This window comes from Oratosquilla oratoria, chromosome 16, assembly GCF_046742065.1.
Source record: "Oratosquilla oratoria isolate Oo_2021 chromosome 16, ASM4674206v1, whole genome shotgun sequence".
NCBI classification, from domain to species: Eukaryota; Metazoa; Arthropoda; class Malacostraca; order Stomatopoda; family Squillidae; genus Oratosquilla; species Oratosquilla oratoria.
In genome coordinates, this window is record NC_134792.1 from 10,433,300 (window position 1) to 10,455,801 (window position 22,502).

Consider the following 22,502-nt stretch of genomic DNA (forward strand, 5'->3'; position numbering starts at 1 on the left):
TCAGAAACTTACTGTGCCAATGCCATACCCCTTAATTCAGACATCAGCTCAACATCAAAGAAAGGTCACACTTGTATATTGATTGCCAATGACACTAACGCACCCTTCCATCTCACAGTTGGTACAAACATTTGCGATTTTGAAGTATATCCCTCACGGATCAAATTTATGGTATTGCACAAAGATCATATCAAAGAGTTCCCCGTGGCCTCGACATAGAGAACGTTCCATCATCAGGTAATACTACCCCTAGTATAGAGGATCCTCACCAACCCTCTCGACTTCTCCCCCGTTACAACCTTCGCAGTCGAGCCACCCTTTCATAAGACTGCATCTTACCTTGGTGTCCGGGAATAATATATACTGTACTTCCACATGTCCTAAGATGAAGTCAATTTGATTTTAAACAGTATTTTCCTACAATGAAATTGCTCAAAATACATGTATAATTACCTTACATGTCAAATTATATATTTATCTTCTTTGAGCATTAACTTCGTTGAGGTCAGTGAGTGATGGCTGTGCCAAGCATCCGTTGCAATTAATGCCTGTCGATTGTCAATTATTCACTCTATGCTAGAATGCATACGCATACATTAGCTACTCGACGTCAGATCCTGGGAGTAGCAACGGACCACATATTGTGTGATGTGGTCTGCGGTCAGTTTCGCTTGACCTCAGAAATCAACCGTCAAGCCACCTGCATTCAGAAATCAACCGTCAAGCCACCTGCATCCCGACCGGGAAGTCGGCCATACAACATTACCATACGATAGCCGCTAGCGTAATTTCATCACCTATATTAAAAGATTTATAAAGAGTTAAAGTAAATACTGTGGACCTATACTCAGTTCCATAATGTATATAGATGTAAATAAACAGACAGTAGATGTTAGAATTAAAAGTTGTACAATATTGTTGGCAACCGCCACCATCTGAATTATAAGTCGTAAAATATACTGTTGGCAACCGCCACCATTTTCTTCCTCACCTCCGTTGATGGAAAACACTAGTCCCGGAGGCGACGCAATAAAGACCCGAAGGCACGAATTGTTTATCTCCAACGCTTCCAACCAATGTAGAACACAAGACTACAATTCTGCCCATCAGACTCAGTCAAAGAAGGTTCAAAAGGTTGTTGTGGTTAGCCCTATTTTGGTCAATGTTGCATTACCATTATTGATATCATTACTATTATTATTGTTATTATTATCACCATTATTATTATTGTTGTTGATATAACACAGGACAAATTCATCAACTGTCGCCGTGTGATTTCATTCCCCTGGGAGACGACCCCCCCTCCGCCGCGCCCTCTAACGAGTCAACTGACAGGGCTGAATAAAACCGTCTGACGCTATCCAGAATAAAAACAGAAGCGGGGGAGACTTGTGTCTACAGACATAAAGGAATTCACCATGAACCCTCTCACTGTTTATCACAACTTAAAAATATTCTGGCTGCCGCCAGCCGATTTTATTGAGCCAAGGAAAAATACATACACACAATCTCATCTTGATCGACTCTTTCACTGCACAAAATCCATACACAAGTTCTGGCTGTCCCCACGTGATTTTCATCATGGGAGGCGATCCTCCCCTAGTTCTGCATCAAGGCTCTATAAATCTAGAACCTAGAAGGGGCTAGCACATATGCTATAAACACCTAGGACCTGAATGTCTGCACTGAATTTTAAACTTACGAAAGCTTTGACATAAACGACTAAGGGGATTGATCCAGATCAAAATTGGTTTCGAAAGGTTTAATTCAAATGAGGTTAATTTGGTTTATTATGACTTTGTCACTCCTTGAGACGTCACTAAGTTAGTTACGAAAGCTCAATTATTCTTCCTAGGATTTTCATTACATATATCCAATATGACACACTAACTGCCTTAGCAATCTATGATCCACGTATAGTACTCGATAAAAAATAATTTGTTTTTACATATCACTGACAAGAGTGTTACATATTGCACGTACTCACCTTCCATTTCATCGTACGTCTGGCGGTAGGACCCAACCGCCGATCCTCGGGTCATCAGTATACCCTGAGGACATAGCATCATTCTCGCATCCCCTCACTTAAACAAACGACACCGATCAATTAACAAGCGAGAGTGTTTAAGTAGCATCCATGGGGGTGCCATTAAAACTGAATAGACATTACCAGTTCTTAGATGCACGTATGAAATCAGCCACTGTCCGTCCCGCACTGCCCGAGTGGAGAACACATCTTGCCCAAACTGTTGTACAAAATGTTGCACAAACCGGTACCATAACAACCACGGCCAAAAAAATACTTTTACTGAAGGCATTTCATTCTCAATAACCAGGAGTATCTAAATTCAACATTAATGGTACAATAACGTTAACAAGTCTTTGCAATTCACATAATCGAATAAACCTGACTAGATGACTGGCGGGATCTTGTGCTCTCGTAACACCATTACATAAAGTTATGATCAATGAACATTTATATCTCTTTTTCTGGCTCAGAATTTAATTAAAACCCAAGAATTTGATCTATGAAACCAAAATGATTAGTTCAAAAATCCCTAGTGTCAAAATTCTAGACTAAATTCCAATTATAACAGTTACAACACCAACAAGGCCATTACATCACTAATCCTTTCATTCCCCACTGGTTACAAAACTGGCTTTGTTCTGGCTACCTCCAAACGATTCTAATTGCATTGGAGAATTCTTCCGTTTACAAAAGGTTTACACGCGACAGCCACCTACCAAAACATAACTTTCACCGTAACGTTTAAACGATCTGTCACACATTAACACGGTTTCGCTGCGAACGGGCGGTACCCCCACCCCCAACCGAATAGAATCGCCTGGCGCAGCGAGGACAAATATGTACCAGTATTCTAAAACACAGTGAGAGGGTTCACACACACACACACAGTAGTGTGTGCAAAAACAATACATGAATTTAAAAATAGGTAAATACACACACACACACGCACATATACACATATATATATATATATATATATATATATATATATATATATATATATATATATATATATATATATATATATATATATATACATACATTAAAGTATGGAAGACAAATGAGTGGACGGGCGGTGAGCTAAACACAGAGAAGTTGGAGTTTTATTCACTGACGTTTCGTGAATAAAACTCCAGTTACTGTTCTCTTGTGTTTAGCTCACCACCCTACCACTCTCTCTCTCTCTCTCTCTCTCTCTCTCACACACACACACACACACACACACACACACACACACACACACACACACACACACACACACACACACACATATATATATATGTATATATATATGTATATATATACATGTATAATATGCGGAAAAACCACCAAGGAAAAAGAAAAACTGATGACCAAGCGCTTTCGTCTATTCAGACATCCTCAGGGTACCCTGAGGATGTCTGAATAGACGAAAGCGCTTGGTCATCAGTTTTTCTTTTTCCTTGGTGGTTTTTCCGCATATTTAGAATCACGAGTTTATGTGATTTCTCATGCATGTATATAATATATATATACATATATATATACATATATATATATATACATATATATATATATATATATATATATATATATATATATATATATATATATATATATATATATATATATATATTTCTCCGAACAGCGAAGACACTACAGGACCTGTCGTCTTTACTCGAGCCTGGCGATGGTGGAGCAAAGTACCCTCCCATAAAACCCAGCCAGATTTTTTTCTCTTAACAATGCATGCAACCTGTCTCATTATTATTCATTCAATTATCTTATTTCCTTATCTATCTATATATGTTTGAGACTGAAGCCTGTAGCGAGTGTTGCGAGAAATTTAAATCCATTTCGAGCTGCCTAACGGGAAAATGGACAATATATTTTAGGTTCCCAATTTCTGTTGTATCTATATGCAATTGTTGCTGCAAAAACACAGATCCCTTTTGTTGGAAAACTGCTAATACATATGATGCAAACATACCTGACCTTACAGCGACCTGACGTAAAAAAATATTTGTTTAGGCCTTACGTGACGTAGAGGAAGTCTCTGTTGAATCAAATAATTTGGTGGATATATCAGTAATGCTGTTTTTATGTTCGATGTACAGTTTTTCCCTCAGCTGAATACAATCGCCTGGCGCCAGACAGCCTAGATTTATGAATCGTGAACAAAAGTTAGATTTTATTGTAACATTGTGTTGACTCCAGAGTTTTTGAGACATCTAATACTGACAACAAACATTCAAACGGGTATATTTTTTAAACTACGGAAGGCTTCAGCAGGTCTGTTGGCAACGAGCATCAAAATATGGATCCCATTGGCAGAGGACAGGGATACACCACATTCTTTCCCAGTATGCCGTAAAAAGGCGACAAAATGGAGCAGAGCATAAGGACCATGGAAACCCCTCGCCCTTTTATTCCATTTAGATACATCGAGATGGAAAAAAAAAATGCTTTGAATTGGCCAAACTCTACCCCACCTTTACAAGGAAGATTAATGATTTTGTATACATACAGTATGTATGGGAGGTTTGGCAAAGGATACTAAAAGAAGACTATACCGATATGAGACATTTTAGTCCATAAATCTAAAAAAATACCTTTGTCTTGCCTATAAGTTCGCCCAGCATAATGGCTCAATTTAAAATCTGACTACTGATAATTTTCATTTTCCCCGAATAGTAAGGCACACAGGGTGGAGATTGGGAGAGGAACTGCTGAGCACATCCTGATGTAGTATCCTTATTTATAATAATCAATGTCTGCCTTTTCTTTGTAGTGATATTTGTGTCCTTTGTCACTGTCATATTAAACAAAGTAAGAATCTTATGTCGTTTTGTACGAGTTGGTATATACCTCACCTTCTTATATGACACAAAATAATAGTAATAATAATAATAATAATAATAATAATAATAATAATGTCAATAATAGTAATAATAATAATAATGATAATAATAATAATAACTAATAACAATAATAATAATAATAATAATAATAATAATAATAATAATAATGATAATAAAAATAATTAATAACTAGTAGTAGTAGTAGTAGTAGTAGTAGTAGTAGTAGTAGTAGTAGTAGTAGTAGTAGTAGTAGTAGTAATAATAATAATAATAGTAATAATAATAATAATAATAATAATAATAATAATAGTAATAATGATAATAATAATAATAATAATAATAATAATAATAATAATAATAATAATAATAATAATAATAATAATAATAATAATAATAATAATAATGAAAATATTACTACTACTGTTCTATCTACCAAAGACTTTTCCCCCCTTTTGTAAGGGAGGTAGCCAAGTCCAAAGGCACGTCGTAGCCACTCCCACCCATCCCACTCTGGTCTACCACCCTCCCTTTCCTCCCTCTCTTCTTCTTAGCTCTCCATGGATAACGGGTCATCCCTGTATCCCGCCCACTGCCCTGGGTCAGAAGCTATGCAGGAAGACAGCACATCCGCAGTACGGCTGCTTCACTTAATCGGCGCCCCTCTCTATCTGTCCCCTCACACAGAAAATAGAAGACGGGGAGAAATCCCTTCGGGCTGCGTCAAAATATCATTCACACACGATCACTCCCTAGCCTCCTCCATCACCCACCCCTCCCTTCGTTGCATCACAGTATCACCCACTGATCTGTATAACACCTGGATAGCGTATACGGGCCGTGGGCTGCCCCAGGAGTGAGGCGGGCAGGCGGGACATGGCCGCCATATTGGTAGTACCGGTCATGGGAGCTGTCGTGTTACTCTCGTGGCCTATGTGGCTGATATGGGCTGCGTGATAGTGATGCGATCTGTAAATTAGTTTTCCTGTGTGGTTTATGAAACAGTACATGTCTACATGTACCGGTATTTGACCATAAAAGTAATCAAACAAGTACGCTAAAACTGACATAAACAAGAGAACATGTAGATGTTTTAACTTGTATCCACTGATCTGTATAACAATATAGATCAGTGGTTGTATCCTATGTACATTATTTGTGCGAAGCATAAATTAGGCCTTCACATATGTGTGTGTGAGTGTGACCACATGTTATAATCTCACTCTCTCGAATCTTGACAAGCAGTCATCTTCGGCGTTTTTCGAAATCTAGTCATCTGGTCATTGAAATGCACACAGTTAATTACTGGATTACAATTACTTTATTTGCGCAACTAACTACACATGTATTTCAACAAACAAATTTCACCTGTCACTAAACATACACGTATCCACAATATTCCAAGAAACCTCCAGTGAATCTTTACAGAACAAAACCTACATTAGTATTTATTGTGAATATTGCTATTGTATCGTGTACAGCACATTACAGGTGCCTTAAATATTGGACGATAGTGATATACATGGATATGCATCGGTGCTTTTGAAACAATATATTTCCCATCGATCCTGAAACAGAAACTTTGACAGGGAAATCGTTCAGTAAAAAGAATGTACATACATCAGTTACAATAGTACTAGTGGTTCATATTCATTAAATAGAAACGAAGACACATACCCGCTCTGTTTGGTCCTGAAAAATCATACTCTTCCGTAACAGTAGTTGAGACCGGTAGATGGATAAATTCTTATGAGTTGAAACATAATAGTACATAGTACATGTCGAATTTCACCAGAAAAAACGTTACATAATTTTTGAACGGGCCCCGAATAGTAAATCAGCCCAATATGAATTCCTCACACTTCACAATATAGAAAAAGCCTACACATGTAATCAGGAAGAACAACTGGTTCTATACAGCTACAGAGCTCTGGACAGCGTTTGAGCCTTATAAGATATTTTAAATTATAAATATTTATCCTGCTATTGCCACGATTACATTCATGACAAATGGGTTGCTGCTAGATCTATTTCTTACAGATAATAAATACATAGCATTAACATGACAACACCCAACAAAACAGTTGGTGGGCAACATTTTATGGCTCCCGATGGCCGCATTATTTGTTGATGGGTATCGGGATGTTTTGGGTAATAAAACCTTAATTTACTTACGAGTGGAAGGACTGCTCACATCCACCTTTTCTCCGGTTGGTGCAGTTGAATGGAGCACAAGTTGGCATTGTAAAATGATCGTTAAATATGTAAAACACACCAGTATATAGGAGCGAAAGCTGCCGAGAACTGTAAGGGACGCTATCAATGCTATCAGTCAATCGCGTGGCGTGGGTTTGTTTTGGTACTACCAACATGGCTGCCGCCGACCTCATAATCAGGACACCGATCCGTGATCCAGTTATTTTTAGATCAGTGGTATCACCTATACACAGCCTTTCTCCACTCACCCCTATCTTCTGTCTTCTCCCTCTCTCAACAGACATACACCTCTTGCTCAGCTCCCCTTTCACGCTATCCATCTCATCCTCGGTCGTCCTCTCATGTTCACTTCATCCACCTTTGCCTTCCACACCTCTTTAACTTATTTTTCTTTACTAATTTTCCCCATGTGTCCAAACCATTCCAATACTTTTTCATCAACCCTATCTCCCATCTCTTTTTCCACCCCGCTCTCCTCCTCACCTCCTCGTTTCTCACTCTATCCAAACTTGTAACCCCTACCATGTTTCCCAAATATTTCATCTCAAACACATTTAAACTCCTCCTCTCTACCTCTCATAAATTCTATGTCTCTACCCCACACAGTACTGTCGGCACAATCACCCCTTCACAGTCTCCTCTTTGCATCCATTTCCAAATGCTCATTTCTCATTACACTTTCTAATCCTCAAATGCATTTACTTCTCAGTCTACAATTTACTCTCACCTCCTCTTCTCCATATTCTGCCACATGCGACCCCAAGTACCTAAAGCTCACTTCCTCCAGCCTCTTTCCTTTAAGATTTACTTCCAATTCGCTATTATCCTTTACTCTTGTACATCTCATCACCTTTTACCCTCATTTACCTTCGACTTTCTTCTATCGCATACCTTCCCAAACTCCGTCACTATCTTGATCCCCGCTCTGACCCTGCCACCCCCCCGAGGCCCAGTACTTTGATGTAGTGAGGGGCTTCCGTGTAGCAAGGACGGGCTGAGCTGTGCCAGCCAGGTGCAACCATACTGGAGAGGTCAGCCCTAAGCTACCAGACGAAAACTGAGCCAATTTTTTTTTTTTTTTTTCCTCTTGTGGTAGTGAATAGATAGGGGGTCCTTCACCCTTTTCCTTTGTGAATTCCCCTATCCCTACCCTTCATATTTGCTACCCTACTCCTTTTTCACCATCTTTCTCTAATACTTGTTAAGGAAGGTTCTGGTATCTTGGTGCCTCCCAAGCTACATGTCTGAACCCAGTCAAGTGGGGATGTATACCGCGAGGTCACTACTCCCTGCGAGGGCCGAAAGCCCACCGACTGGGGAATGCATGTTTGTGAGGTAGGTACTAGGCTGCCGACTTCCTTTCTCCCTATCCAGTACACATGCAGAGTGACTACGCCGGACCCATCCTAAATGGGACAAAACAAAAGAGGACAAACCCCGGGTTGACAAAGTCTCTAACTCACCTCCGAGGCCCTGCATGTGTAAATAGTCGTTTCTGGAACTTCCTGACTCTGCAGAGACTTTTCTTTTATTGCTTGAGGCATCAGGCAACTGCAGTATCTTCTTCTATGCATTTATCTTTCTTTCCTAATATATGGTGTGGCTTCATTTATATACACGATCATGGTGTCTGTTCAAACTGAATATTCTAAACCTCCACCACTACCTGATCCTCCTCCTAAACCCCCCGATCCCTCTCCTAATATTGCCGATCCTAATGTTGACGCTATTGACTCAGCAAAAGTAAAAACCCCAGTTGATGACTCCGGCTTGAAAAAGGACTTTGGTAAAAACACTAAGACTTCATTGACAGATAACTCTGAAGTGATGAAAACATCTTTAGATACTCAGAAACCAATAAATAGCTCAAATACTGCTCCTAATAGTCATTGAATCTTACATCTAAAATATGTCTCTCTTGATAAGAGTTATACAGACTTATATGAAATGTTCCGTAAATTTGGACAAATTAAAGAGATCAGGGTTAAACTAACTGACAACTTTAAAGCTTGGCTAGTCTGGATCCCATTTCTTTCTAATCAGGAAGCAGCTGCTGCCTGCTTGAATTATTATAATTGCAATGAAAATGAATCTTCGGCCCAACTTGTTGCTAGAGTGCCACCTAACCTGGATATCTTATATCCAGAAAACCCGGTAGATGAAAGGAAGGAAAGTGTGCAGAGGCTTATTATCACTCTTGCAAAGGAACGTGCTAACTTGTTCGAGTTTAGAAGATTCTTGAAGAGTCACCTTGGCTCTGGTAATTTGACTAACTCGCAGGTATCACGATTTGGAAGAAATTCCTTCTTAATTCATGTAAAATCTTATGAACAAGCTACCATGGTGCTTAACTTGAAACAGAAATCGGACATTAAGGAAGTTACACCCCACTATACCTTTAGTTATGCCAAAGGGATAATTTTTAATAGAGATCTGTATGACTTTGAGGAAGAAGAAATTTTAGAAATGTGCACAACTAATGTTTGGAAGGTTGCTAAAATCCCTCGTTCTTCTATGATAATCCTAAGTTTTTCTGGTGAAGATCTACCTTACTATGTAGAGATAGAAAAAGAGATAGTTTATGTGAAGCAGTTTAAGCCCCGTCCCCTTCAGTGCTATAACTGCTATGGTTTTGGCCATCCTTCCCGCAGATGTGCAAGGGACAAACTATGTTTGATATGTGCTCAGCCTGAACATGGGGATTGTTCCCGCCCAACAGTTTGTATAGATTGTAAAGAAGAGCATGATGCCAGAAATAAGAACTGTGTAATTTATAAGAAGGAACAGGAAATACTACTAAAAGCTCATGCAGAACATATAAGTGTAGGACATGCTAAAAGACTATTAAGTAATTCCAAAAGATACAGTGATGTTGTTAAGACAAATAGTAAAGTGGATCAGCCAACTGTAGAACCCAATAGAAATAAAAATGCCAATATGAATTCTTCTGTTAACACTGAAGCCAAGCCTCAGTGTAAAATTGTTACTATGAAATCTAATGATCTTTCTTCTTCTCAACTAGGAATTTCTAATACTTCTGAACCCTCCTCTGTGGAGGTTTCCTCACCCCTTGTTGAAGGGGTGTCCCCTGCTCCATCTGGAGGGGCACCTAAGATTTCTATTGTAGAAACCTCACAGGCTTCTTCTAATGAAGCCTCTTCTCAGGCAATCTCTCTTCCAGACCTGGAGGACTCCCCAGTAGAGGGATTGCTGACTAGTGTGCCTCACTCGGTAGAGGTGCACAGAAGTAATGAGGATCAAGGAAATGCTGAACCTAAGCCTCAACGTGAAAGAGTCACTACTAGACCTAATCGTTCTGCTCCACAACTTGGAAATTGTAGTACTCCTCAACCCTCCTCTGCGGAGGTTCTCCCATCCCCAGTTGAGGGAATGTCTCCTGCCCCATCTGGAGGGGCACCTAAAGTTCCCATTGCTGAAACCACACAGGGTTCCTCTAATAAAGCCTCCTCTCAATCAGTCAACCTTCCAAACTTGGGGGGCTCCCCAATAAAGGGATCACGGACTGATGTGCCTCACTCAGTTGAGGCGCACAGAACCAAAGCTATGGAGTCTGAAGCTGTGCGCAGTAAAATACTCCACAGTCCACCCTCATCTCCATCTTCTTCCCCGAATCGTGATAAGCAATCTAAGAAAGGAACTAATAACCCAGACTCTACATCGTCTGTCGGACCATTGTCAGAGAGGAGGATGCCACCCGCGAAAGCAAAGAAATTAGAAAAGAACCCATCTCTCCCAGACTCCTCTTCCCAGACCAGTAGACCCAAAAAAGAAAAAGAAAACAGTATAATGTCCATAATTCAATGGAATACTCAAGGTTTTAATTCTCATCGAGAGTAGGTTGGGATTCTCTTTAAAGAACATGATGTGTCTGCTATTTGTCTCCAAGAAACTATGCTTGGCGATTTATCCCCTAATGTTGGACTTAATTATAAATTTTACAGATCTCCTCCTATGATTGGGGGCCGTGCCCATGGAGGTACTGGTATCATTGTTAAGAAATCTGTAAACCACAGAAGTGTCCACCTACACTCGGTGTTGCAGGCTTGTGCAGTACAAATCTTTACCACTAAATGGATCACTATGTTCTTTGTATTTGGAACCTGAACTGGAAGATCGACTCCTAGACATATATAACCACCCCCATCAATTTGAGTTAAATGACCTACAATCTTTGGTTGACCAGCTCCCTGAGCCTTTTATTCTAATGGGTGACTAACGCCAAGCATCCTCTATGGGGTGAATCAAGGTGTGACCCCTGGGGCAATATAATTGAAGAATTCATTGATAATAATGATGTCATTTTGATGAATGACTGTTCCAAAACTAGGTTTGATGTCTTTCAGAACTCAAGTTCTGCTATAGACCTAACTATTTGTTCATCATCCTCAAGATTAGACTACAGTTGGTCAATAGATGAAGATCTACGTGGTAGCGACCACTGGCCTATCCATATCAAATATTTAAAGAACACTCCCTCCTCTTGCTTACCTAAATGGAAGACAGGAGAGGCTAATTGGGAATTATTTAGGAGATCCACAGAGATTAATCATAAGACTAGTGATTTTTGTAGTAACTCTGATGCATATGATTATCTGGTAGACATCATACTTTCTGGTGCTTTCTCTTCCATTCCTAGGACAGCTGGTAAACCTCAACGCCCAGTAGTCCCCTGGTGGAACGATGAATGTGCTTTAAGCAGAAAGACTACAAGAACTTGCTATAAGAGATATCGGAGATATCCTTGTTTAGTCAATAAGATAACGTACAGAAGAGCTCGAGCAAAGCAGAAGAAAATCTTCAAGAAAGCAAGGAGGGAATCCTTCATTAAATATATTAGCGAATTGAAATATGACTCTTCCCCTATGGAATAGGATTCGAAAATTACAAGGAAAGTTTACTCCATCTCCTTTACCCATTCTGAAGATAAATGACTCTTTTATATCGGATACAAGAGAAGTAGCAGAGGCTTTTGGAAGACATTATGCTATTTCAAGTCCACTACATTATTCACATGATTTCAGAAGAATTAGAACCAAGACCACGATTATTCCTCCTACCAATACGAACTCGGAGGCATATAATCTTCTTTTCACCTTGGATGAAATGGATCATGCTTTATCTTTATCCTCCCCAACCTCTCCTGGAGAGGATGACGTTCTTTATTCCATGGTTGCTCACTTATCTGTATCCTCGAAGAAATTCCTTTTAAATGTGCTGAACGGATTTTGGTCTTCTGGATCTTCTCCTAAATCTTGGAAGACTTCAATCATCATAGGAATCTTAAAGGCAGGAAAAGACTCTCATGACCCACAAAGTTACAGACCTATTGCTCTCACTAGCTGCATTTGTAAGATCTATGAAAGAATGGTTAATATGCGTTTAGTTTGGTTTTTGGAATCTAAAAATCTCCTATCTAACCAACAGCTTGGATTTAGAAGAAATAAGTGCACTCTGGACCCCTTACTTTTTATCACTCGTGAGATTCAGAATGCCTTCGCAATTCAGAACTCGAGCATTGCTGTGTTTTTTTACTTGAAAAATGCCTACGATACTACCTGGCGGGGAGGCATTCTGAAGGAAGTTGCAGAGTGGGGTATCGGGGGTAATATGTTCAATTGTTTAAAGGACTTCTTCTTTGACCGTTATCTAAAAGTCAGAGTAGGCTCTTCTTTCTCTTCTGTATATCTTCAAGAGGAAGGGATTCCCCAAGGAAGTGTTCTGAGTCCTACACTCTTCAGCATAGCTATTAATAGTTTGTTAGAACAAGTTCCCACAGGAGTTCATGGATTGGCTTATGCTGATGACTTCGCTATTGTGTGCAGCAAATCGACAACATTAGAAACAGGCCAAAAGATTCAAGAAGTTATTAATTTAGCAACAGCATGGGCTAATTGCAGGGGCTTCAGATTCTCTGCTGAAAAAAACAAAAACCATAAGGTTTTCCAGACTAAGACGCAAGGAAGAGATACCAACACTATTCTTAGAGGGTGTCATACTACCATATGAAGATCAAGTAAAAACTTGGGTCTGGTTTTGGACAAAAGGTTGACATTCACAAATCACATAAACGAGGTTGTATACACTGTTAAACAGCGACTTAATATACTAAAGGTAGTGTCTCGTTTCAACTGGGGAGCAGATCGTATAACTTTGATAAGGCTTTACCAAACATTGTGCCTTAGCAAAATGGATTACGGTTGTCAAATTTATGGATCGGCATGTAAAACTTCATTAAAGAAGCTTGATATAGTCCACAATATGGCTTTACGGATCTGTTCGGGAGCCTATAGAACATCTCCAGTGGATAGCTTGTATGTGGACGCAGGAGTTCCTCCCCTCTATATTCGCAGGGAGGAATTAAGCCTTAGATATATATCTCGTGTCTTGACATCCAAACAGAATCCAAACTTCAAATACGTAAAGCAGCCGGTAGACAGAGCTCCAAGGAAATGTACTCTGCCGAAACCTGTAGAAGTGAGATGTGAAGTTGGGTCAGAGAAGGTAGGACTTGTTCCTAATAAAATTGCTGAGGTCACGCCTCCCAAATTCCCTCCTTGGAACCGATGCCCCACTGAAATATGTCCTCTTAAAAACAAGAAAAATAGAACTGCTGTAGAGCTAAAAAGTGATTTTTTTTAGAACTTTGATCATTACATGCTAATTCAATTTTTATTTATACAGGTAGATCAAAATCCCAAGATGGTGTTGGTTGTGCTGTTGTATCTTATAGCACAGTTTAAGAGAAAGTTGCCTCATTTTAGCTCTGTTTTTACTGCTGAACTGCTGGCAGTCAGCAACGCCCTCAAATTTGTTTTTAATTCTGTTCCATGTAATAAGAACGTTGTTATTTTTACAGATTCCATGAGCATTCTATCCTCTGTAAATACATTATTACCTCGTCATTTTTTAGTCCAAGAAATACAGGACTGGTTGATTCTGATTAACAACAGAAAGAAGATAAAAGTAAACTTTTGCTGGGTGCCGTACAACAGACCGAAAAGTCCCACATACGGAATTAAAACAAGTGATCCATTGTTATACAATGGAGAAGTGGCAAGAACAATGGACAAGGTTGGACGGTAGTTATAAGTTAAAAGAGATTCACCCCTTGGTGAACCCTTGGAAGTGTCCTCCTTTGGACAGAAGGTCAAGTATTGTTTTGACAAGATTGAGAATTGGCCATTCCTACATTACTCATAAATTTTTTATGGCAAGTGGAGCAGAAAGGCTGGCCCCCCAATGTCCCACTTGCCAAGTAGTTTTTACAATAAAACACATTTTAATTCAGTGCCCTGCATTCTCTAATAAGCGCAGGGCAAATTTTTAAACAAATTTATCTTTTAAACAAATTTTAGGGGAGGAAGCTCAAGTGAAGAATGTTTTAAAGTTTTTAAAAGACATCAATTTATTTTATGAAATTTAAAATTGTGTATATGAATGCTTGTGAGTGTATGTTGTTGTGATGTGTTTTTGTGAATGTTTATTGTTTTAACTGTTTTACTTCAATTTTTATCTATATAAGATAAATATGCGCTGAATGGCCTACCGGCTCCGGCGCTTGGCCTTCGAGCCAAAAATTCCATAAATCAATCAATCTGACCCTGCCACAAACGGTATTATGATGATAATGAATATAATGATAATAATAATAATAATAATAATGATAATAGTAATAATAATAATAATGATAATAATAATAATACAGTAATAATAATAAAAGTAATAACAAGAGTAATAATAATAACAATAATAATGGTAGCAACAATGATAATAATATTACAATGTAGGCATTCGAAGTACAAGATTACTAACACAACAGGTTTTCACAGTCCAACGCCGTTTCCTATGCGTTCCAGAAACACAAATCTGTATAAATACACATATTCGGGTCTTTCGCTCTATCTTTAGCCTTCCAATATCGCCATCTTTACTTTCATATCTAGAGCAATTCTACTTGTAAAACCTACAAGTCTAACTTATTTTTAATCCGTATTCCTCTGCCCTCCCTTCATGTGAGTGCATTTCAGGTGGGCTACCGCTTACCTGCCCATTGACACGTCTACCGTTGACCATTATATAACCAGGGTTGCCAAAGAACGGATTCGGGCAACTCAGAGCGGCGGGAAGGCGGGACGACCAGCCGATGACGCAACAGCTAAGCGTTTGAATTCACGTCGATTGGCTTGGGCTTACACGCCACTTCCCCCCCCCCCACACACACACATACACCCTTTTTGGCAACACAAAGCTTTTATAACTGTAGCTCTACCGTTCGTTCGCCTCATGTCTTTTCTTTCCCCATTCCTTCGTGTCTAGTAAATAATTTTTGGGGTTAATATGGATTTACTCATCTCTATACTTGCTTTGAAACGAATGCCCGTACTATAGGGACAGGTGGACTTTTCCGTTTCTCTCTCTCTCTCTCTCTCTCTCTCTCTCTCTCTCTCGCGTTCGCTTGTTTTTAGAAACCTTACTGATGTTATTGAAATTAACAAATCAATACATGGCTATTAAAAAAGAGGGAACTAAATATGGAGCTAACACAAAGATGAACAAAGTAACCTAGCAACAGCCTGACGATAAGCACAAGTACCAACCGGCAGGGAAGAGGTTAATCAAATCGGATAAACCCTTTCGCTAACTACAGTCGAACCTATCGGAACGGAAGAACGTAACGATGTAACGTTAAAACATGATACAAATACATGAACTCAGAACATCCACGGGCTCGAAATGCCATGCTATAGCATGGCATTTCAAGTCATGAAAATTAATTTCTCAATAATTCCATCCATAAATGTAATATAATATTCATGACAGACTTTCGTAATAAATAACTTTTGAAAAGTATCTAAACCACCTAAGTTTACAAATCTTATTAGTTTAATTACTAAATGCCAATAAGACAAAGCTTACCTTAATTTATACACCATTATACAAGACCTATTTAACTAAAGAAAATTATATATTTAACTAACGATAACGATCACATGGAATAAAATTTATCTTTTTTATATGGGAACGTGGAATTAAAAATTCAGCTAATGCATCCGAACACGGGAAAACTAAGTCAAGCGGCCTGCTACGGTCATGTGATCTAGGTGATTGGCAGTCTGCTGTCTCAGGACAAATAACTGGAAATTAATTTGCAAACTGCAAGGGTGGGAATGGAGTCACGTGATCAGTGACTTTTGAAAGAGTTGATTGTAGTTAGGGCGGGGTTTGATGAGAAAGATCAAATACCTCCACAACATTGATCGCTTTGGTACTACTATGACTAGATAATCTAATTTGCATGACATGTGTAATCTATGGATATTAGTGCACTATATTTCACACACGGGAAGTGAAATCAACTTTCTCCTTGCTGGAAACACACACACACACACACACACACACACACACACACACACACACGCACACACACACACATGACAATGATTTCTTAGGGTTTGGTAAGTACGAAAGAAAGAACTTAAGTAGATTATTAGAGATAGAGAGAGAGATGAGCAAAAATAGGACTCGGTGGGAAAATGAAATCATGGACTTAAGAAAAGAGGTCATTGGTTTAATTGATTGTTTATCTAAGACTAACCATGAAATTTCTGACCTGAGAAAAGCTAACTTGGATCTTACAAACGAAATTAAAGAAATGAAAAGAGACATAAATGAACTGAAGAATGACAATGAAAAGAAGAAAACTAATGATAATAACAATAGCGAAAATCTAAAGCAGGAAGTGAACAACAAATTACAAGAATTGACACAAAAGATCGAAGAAAACTTAGGTGGGGACAGTATCCAGGAAATTAAGAAGTGGAAAGAAAATATTGAAAATAAAGAAATTGCTTTCAAAGAAATAGTCAAGCAGCAAATGCAAGATAATGCAAAAGACACAATCATTCAAGTGATTAACGAAAAAGCAAATTGGGTCAGGGACACAGTAGATAGGAAGAAATGTATTGTGGTTTATGGGCTTAAAGAAAAACAAGGATTGGCGAGGTACATGAGAGAAAAAGAAGAAAAAGAGACAGCAGTAGAAATCCTTAATGAAATTCAGGGGGGAGACAGTGATTCAGGCACAGACTTAGAAGAGACTTACAGAATTGGTCGCTATACTAAGGATAGGAATCGACCTCTAAAGATAAAACTAAGGTCACAAGTGGTAGTAGAAGACATATTTGAAAAAGTAGGTAACTTGGCAAAGAGTGAAAAATACAATAAGATATGGATAAAAAGAGAAATGAGTACTGAGGAATTAGAAAAAGAAAGGGCACTAAGAGAAGAAGCAAAGGAAAAAAACTTGAAAAGATCGGAGACAGAATGCAAAGAATTCCAGTGGAGAGTAATAGACTTGAGATTAAGACAATGGCGCTTCAAAACGAACAAAACAAGGGAAGAAGAAACCAGGGAGAAGGAAGAAAATTAAAAGTGGCCTATACCAACATTGACGGACTAATTTCGGGACTGAACGAACTCAATGATTATCTGTTAGAAGCAAAACCAGACATAATGGGAATTGTAGAGACCAAACTAAGAGGTGAAATACCATCCACTGTTATCGGACAAGGTTTATACAACTACTGGATAAAAAACAGGGACAAGAAACAGGGAGGGGGAATCATGTTCTTGGCCAAGAAAGACCTAAAGGTGACAAAAATTGCAGAGGGCAAAGGTAATGCTGAATTGATCATGATAAAAGTCGAAGGCAAGAATATGAAAAGTAGAAAGTTTGTGGTGACTTATGTGCCTCCAAAAACAAGCGCTTGGAAAGAAATCGAACATAAAAAAATGCTAGATGACACAAGAAAATCACTCAATGAGATACTAATGGGTAAGGGTAATCTGGTAGTTATGGGGGACTTCAATTGCAAAGAAATTTGTTGGGACAGCATGACAGTGCAAGGAGGAGATGACTCGTGGGGCAATGTACTGCTAGATATGACCATGGAGTACACAATGACCCAATGGGTCCGTGAAAACACAAGGTACAGAAATAATGAAGAGCCATCGAAACTAGATCTAATATTTACAACAGAACCTGAAATAGTGCATAAAGTCCAGTATGAGACACCAATTGGAAAGAGTGACCATGTACTCATCGAAACTATACTAAAGGAAGAAATAGACATAGAGAGGAACGAAAAGCATAGGAAAGGAAGACTGAGGTACAACAAAACAGACTTTACAAAACTAAAGACATTCTTCCGGAATGCAAACTGGGAAATATTTTACAGGGAAGAAACAGCAGTGGAAGAGAAATGGAATATATTGATGGAAAACTACAATGAAGGGGTAAACAGGCATGTACCAAGACAAAAGCGAGAGAGAGAGTACATTAAATGTTGGTTCAACAAAAGATGCAGTGAGGCAAAAGACAGAAGGGACAAAGCTTGGAAAAAGTGGAGAAAAGACAAAAAACAAAGCAAATGGCAAATTTATGTTAACTATAGAAATGAGTATGTTAATGTGAGAAGAGAGGAGAAAAGGAACCATGAGAAGGATATTATAGACAAATGCAAAGAGCAACCCAAACTATTCTATCGGTATGTGAATGGTAAACTTAAAAACAAACAGGGATTGGTGAAACTATGCCAAGGAAACATAGAATACACAGAAGATTTAGAGATGGCCGAAGTCATGAACAATCACTCTGTTTTCACCAGAGAGAAAATACCAAATTGTGACATAGACAAAAACAAGAAATCTCCCCTCATGAATGAGTTTACAGCATCACTAAAGGAAATATCAGAACATTTATCAAGGCTGGATGTCAGAAAATCACATGGCCCGGACGGTATTGCAAATTGGATTCTAAAGGAGTGCAAAGAAGAACTAACAGACAAAATACACATCTTAATAAACAGCTCACTCAAAGAAGGAAAGATACCCGAGGACTGGAAAAACGCTAACATTGTACCAATACACAAAGGAGGAAACAAAGAAGAACCCACCAACTATAGACCAGTATCACTAACAAGCACCATAGCCAAAATTTGTGAGAAAATAATCAAGAATAGATGGGTAAAACATCTGGAAGACAATGACATATTAAACCCAAGACAATTCGGATTCAGACAAGGAAGATCATGCTCCACAAACTTAATATGCTTTTACTCAAGACTAATAGACATAGTGCAAGAAAGAAATGGATGGGCTGATTGTGCATTCCTAGACTTGCAAAAAGCCTTTGACAAAGTACCACACAGAAAACTACTAAAAAAACTGGAACACATAGGAGGAATACAGGGAAACCTACTAAAATGGATAGAGGACTTTCTGACTGGTAGAAAGATGAGAGTAGTGCTCAGAGAAAAATATTCAGACTGGAAAGAGGTGATCAGTGGAGTACCGCAAGGATCTGTGCTGGCACCAATAATGTTTGCTATCTATATGAATGACATGGATGAGGACGTGAACTGCTACATGAGCTTCTTTGCCGATGACGCCAAACTGCTAAGGAAAATAGAAACTGATGAGGACTGTGAAGCACTGCAAGAAGACCTAAATAGGGTATGGAACTGGAGTCAGAAATGGGAAGTGGACTTTAATACTAAGAAGTGTAGCATAATGGAGTTTGGAAAAAGCAAAAACAGAATATCAGGAAAATATACAATTGGAACCAAAGAAGTAAAGAAAGTAGGATCCGAAAAAGATTTGGGAGTAATTATCACGAACGACTTGTCCTATGATATACAGATTAACAAAATTGTCGGGGAGACTTACAACTTGCTAAGATCAATAAAAGTGGCGTTTACATACTTGGACGAAGACATGATGAAAAAAAATATTGGTTACATTGATAAGGCCTAGATTACAGTATGCAGCGACATTGTGGTCCCCCAGTACCAAAAAGAATATAAAGAAAATAGAAAGAATCCAAAGAGCAGCTACAAAAATGGCACCTGCACTTGCAAACCTATCATACGAAGAGAGATTGGCTAAACTGGAGTTACCGACACTGGAGCAAAGAAGAGAGAGAGGTGACCTATTGACCATCTACAGAATCATGAAAGGCACAGAGGTACTCGATAGTGAGAGCTTACTTAACTGGGACAAAAGAAACACAAGAGGACATGGAAAGAAAATAAAAAAACATAGCTATAGAAGAGAACTGAAGAAAAACAGTTTTCCTCATAGAGTTTTGGACACTTGGAACAAACTGGACAATGTAATAGTATGCGCAAAAACCATTCATGAGTTTAAAAACAAACTAGACACTGCAAGATACAAAGGCGGGACATCACGAGCATAGCTCCCCTTCCCGCAAAATACAACTAGGTAAAACTAGGTAAATAGGTAATACACACACACACACACACACACACACACACACACACACACACACACACACACACACACACACACACGGTCGGGCGGAGATAAGTTGGGTTTGTCTCCTTTCACGTGTAGCCCCTGTTCACCTAGCAGCGAGTAGGTACGGGACGTTAGTCAAGGAGTTGTGACCTTGCATTCCCGGTGTGTGGAGTGTGAGTGGTCTCAGACCTACCCAGAGATATGCTAATAATGAGCTCTGAGCTCATTGCCGTAGGGTGGTGTCTGGCTGTCTCGAAAAGAGGCTGCAGCAGATCCGAGGTGAATACACACACACACACACACACACACACACACACACACACACACACACACACACACACACACACACACACACACACACACACACACACACACACAAATAGTTTAGATAAAATAAGATATGAAGACGGGACATCACGAGCATAGCTCCCCTTCCCGTAACATTCAACTAGGTAAATACAACTAAATAAATACACACACACACATTAATAACATTAATAACAGGACTGAATGAACTGAACGAGTATCTGAAGGAAAAAGAACCGGACATAATGGGAATTGTAGAGACAAAATTAAAAGGTCCACTACCACCCAACAGCATAGGACACAATACATATAATTATAGGATTAGAAACAGAGAGATAAAACAAGGGGGTGGAGTTATGTTCCTGACTAAGAAGGATATAAACGTGAAGTGTGTCACATATGGAAAGAATACAGTAGAGATGATTATGATAGAAGTAGAAGACAGAGATAAGAAGAGCAGAAAGTTTGTAATAAACTACGTGCCCCCAAAAACAGCCTCGTGGGAAGAGAGTGAACATAAAAGTATGTTAGAAGACACAAGAATAACACTAAACAAGATAATGGAAGATGGAGGAAGAATAGTTATGATGGGGGACTTTAATTGCAAAGAAATCTGCTGGGAAGAGATGACCGTAAAGGGTGGAGAAGACTCATGGGGAAGTGTTCTACTTGAGATGATTATTGACCACACAATGACACAATGGATACAAGAGAACACTAGGTATAGAAATGAAGAAGAACCATCGAGACTAGACCTAATAATCACATCAGAACCTGAAATAGTGGAAAAGATAGAATACCAGGCACCAATAAGTAAAAGTGACCACATATTGAAAGAACTGGAACTAAATGAGAAAAATACATGAAAAGAAATGAACAATATAGAAAAGGAAGATTGATGTATGATTTTTTTTTTTTATAAAATAAGAGAATTCTTTCAAAATAAAAACTGGGAAAGAATACACAAAGAAGATACAACAGTAGAAGAGAAATGGAATATTTTGACAAAAAATTATAAAAAAAAAGGAGTAGAAAAGTATGTCCCAAGACAAAAACAAGAAAAAGAATATGTAAAGTGCTGGTACAACAAAAGTTGTAGAGTGTTAAAAGACAAAAGAGACAAAGCTTGGACCAAATGGAAGAAAGACAAAAGACCTGAAAAATGGAAAATATATACTTGTTATAGAAATGAATATCTACAAACGTGCAGAGAGGAAAAGAGAAAATATGAAAAAGATGTCATAGAAAAATGTAAAGATCAACCAAAACTATTTTACAGATTTGTAAACAACAAACTGCAAAACAAACAAGACTTGGAGAAATTAAGACAAGGAGGGAATAGAAATGGCGGAAATTATGAACAAGCATTTTAAATCAGTGTTTACAAGGGAGAACATACAACCGGAAGAGATTGAATGGAAAGAGAAAGTTCCCCCTATGAAAGAAATAGAAGTAACAAAGAATGAAATAATGAAACACTTTAGTAATCTTGATGTGAGAAAATCGCATGGACCAGATGAAATAGCAAACTGGATTTTGAAAGGATGCAGAAATGAACTGGCAGACAAAATACATAGCATAATAAATAGTTCCTTGAAAGAAGGAAAAGTTCCAGAAGATTGGAAAAAAGCAAATATAGTACCTATATATAAAGGAGGTAATAAAGAAGACCCTACCAACTATAGACCAGTCTCTCTAACAAGTACAATAGCAAAAATTTGTGAAAGAATGATCAAAAGTAAATGGGTAAAAATTTAGAAAAAAACAGCGTGCTT

At 38.5% G+C, this 22,502-nt stretch overlaps 1 protein-coding gene across 8 annotated transcripts in view; it reads right to left on the reverse strand.

Annotated features, from left to right (window-relative positions):
- The window catches only part of LOC143033825 (5-phosphohydroxy-L-lysine phospho-lyase-like), a 345,670-nt gene that overhangs the window by 212,145 nt on the left and 111,023 nt on the right, over positions 1-22,502 (reverse strand). For 2 of the 8 annotated variants that reach the window (XM_076199344.1, XM_076199337.1), the window contains exon 1: positions 1,988-2,229. The exons of the other annotated variants lie outside the window; for them this stretch is intronic. In XM_076199344.1, the coding sequence (XP_076055459.1) occupies positions 1,988-2,069 (82 nt within the window). In that variant the 5' untranslated portion in view covers positions 2,070-2,229. Of the gene's footprint in view, positions 1-1,987; positions 2,230-22,502 lie in introns of those variants that run through there. 8 annotated transcript variants of the gene reach the window in all.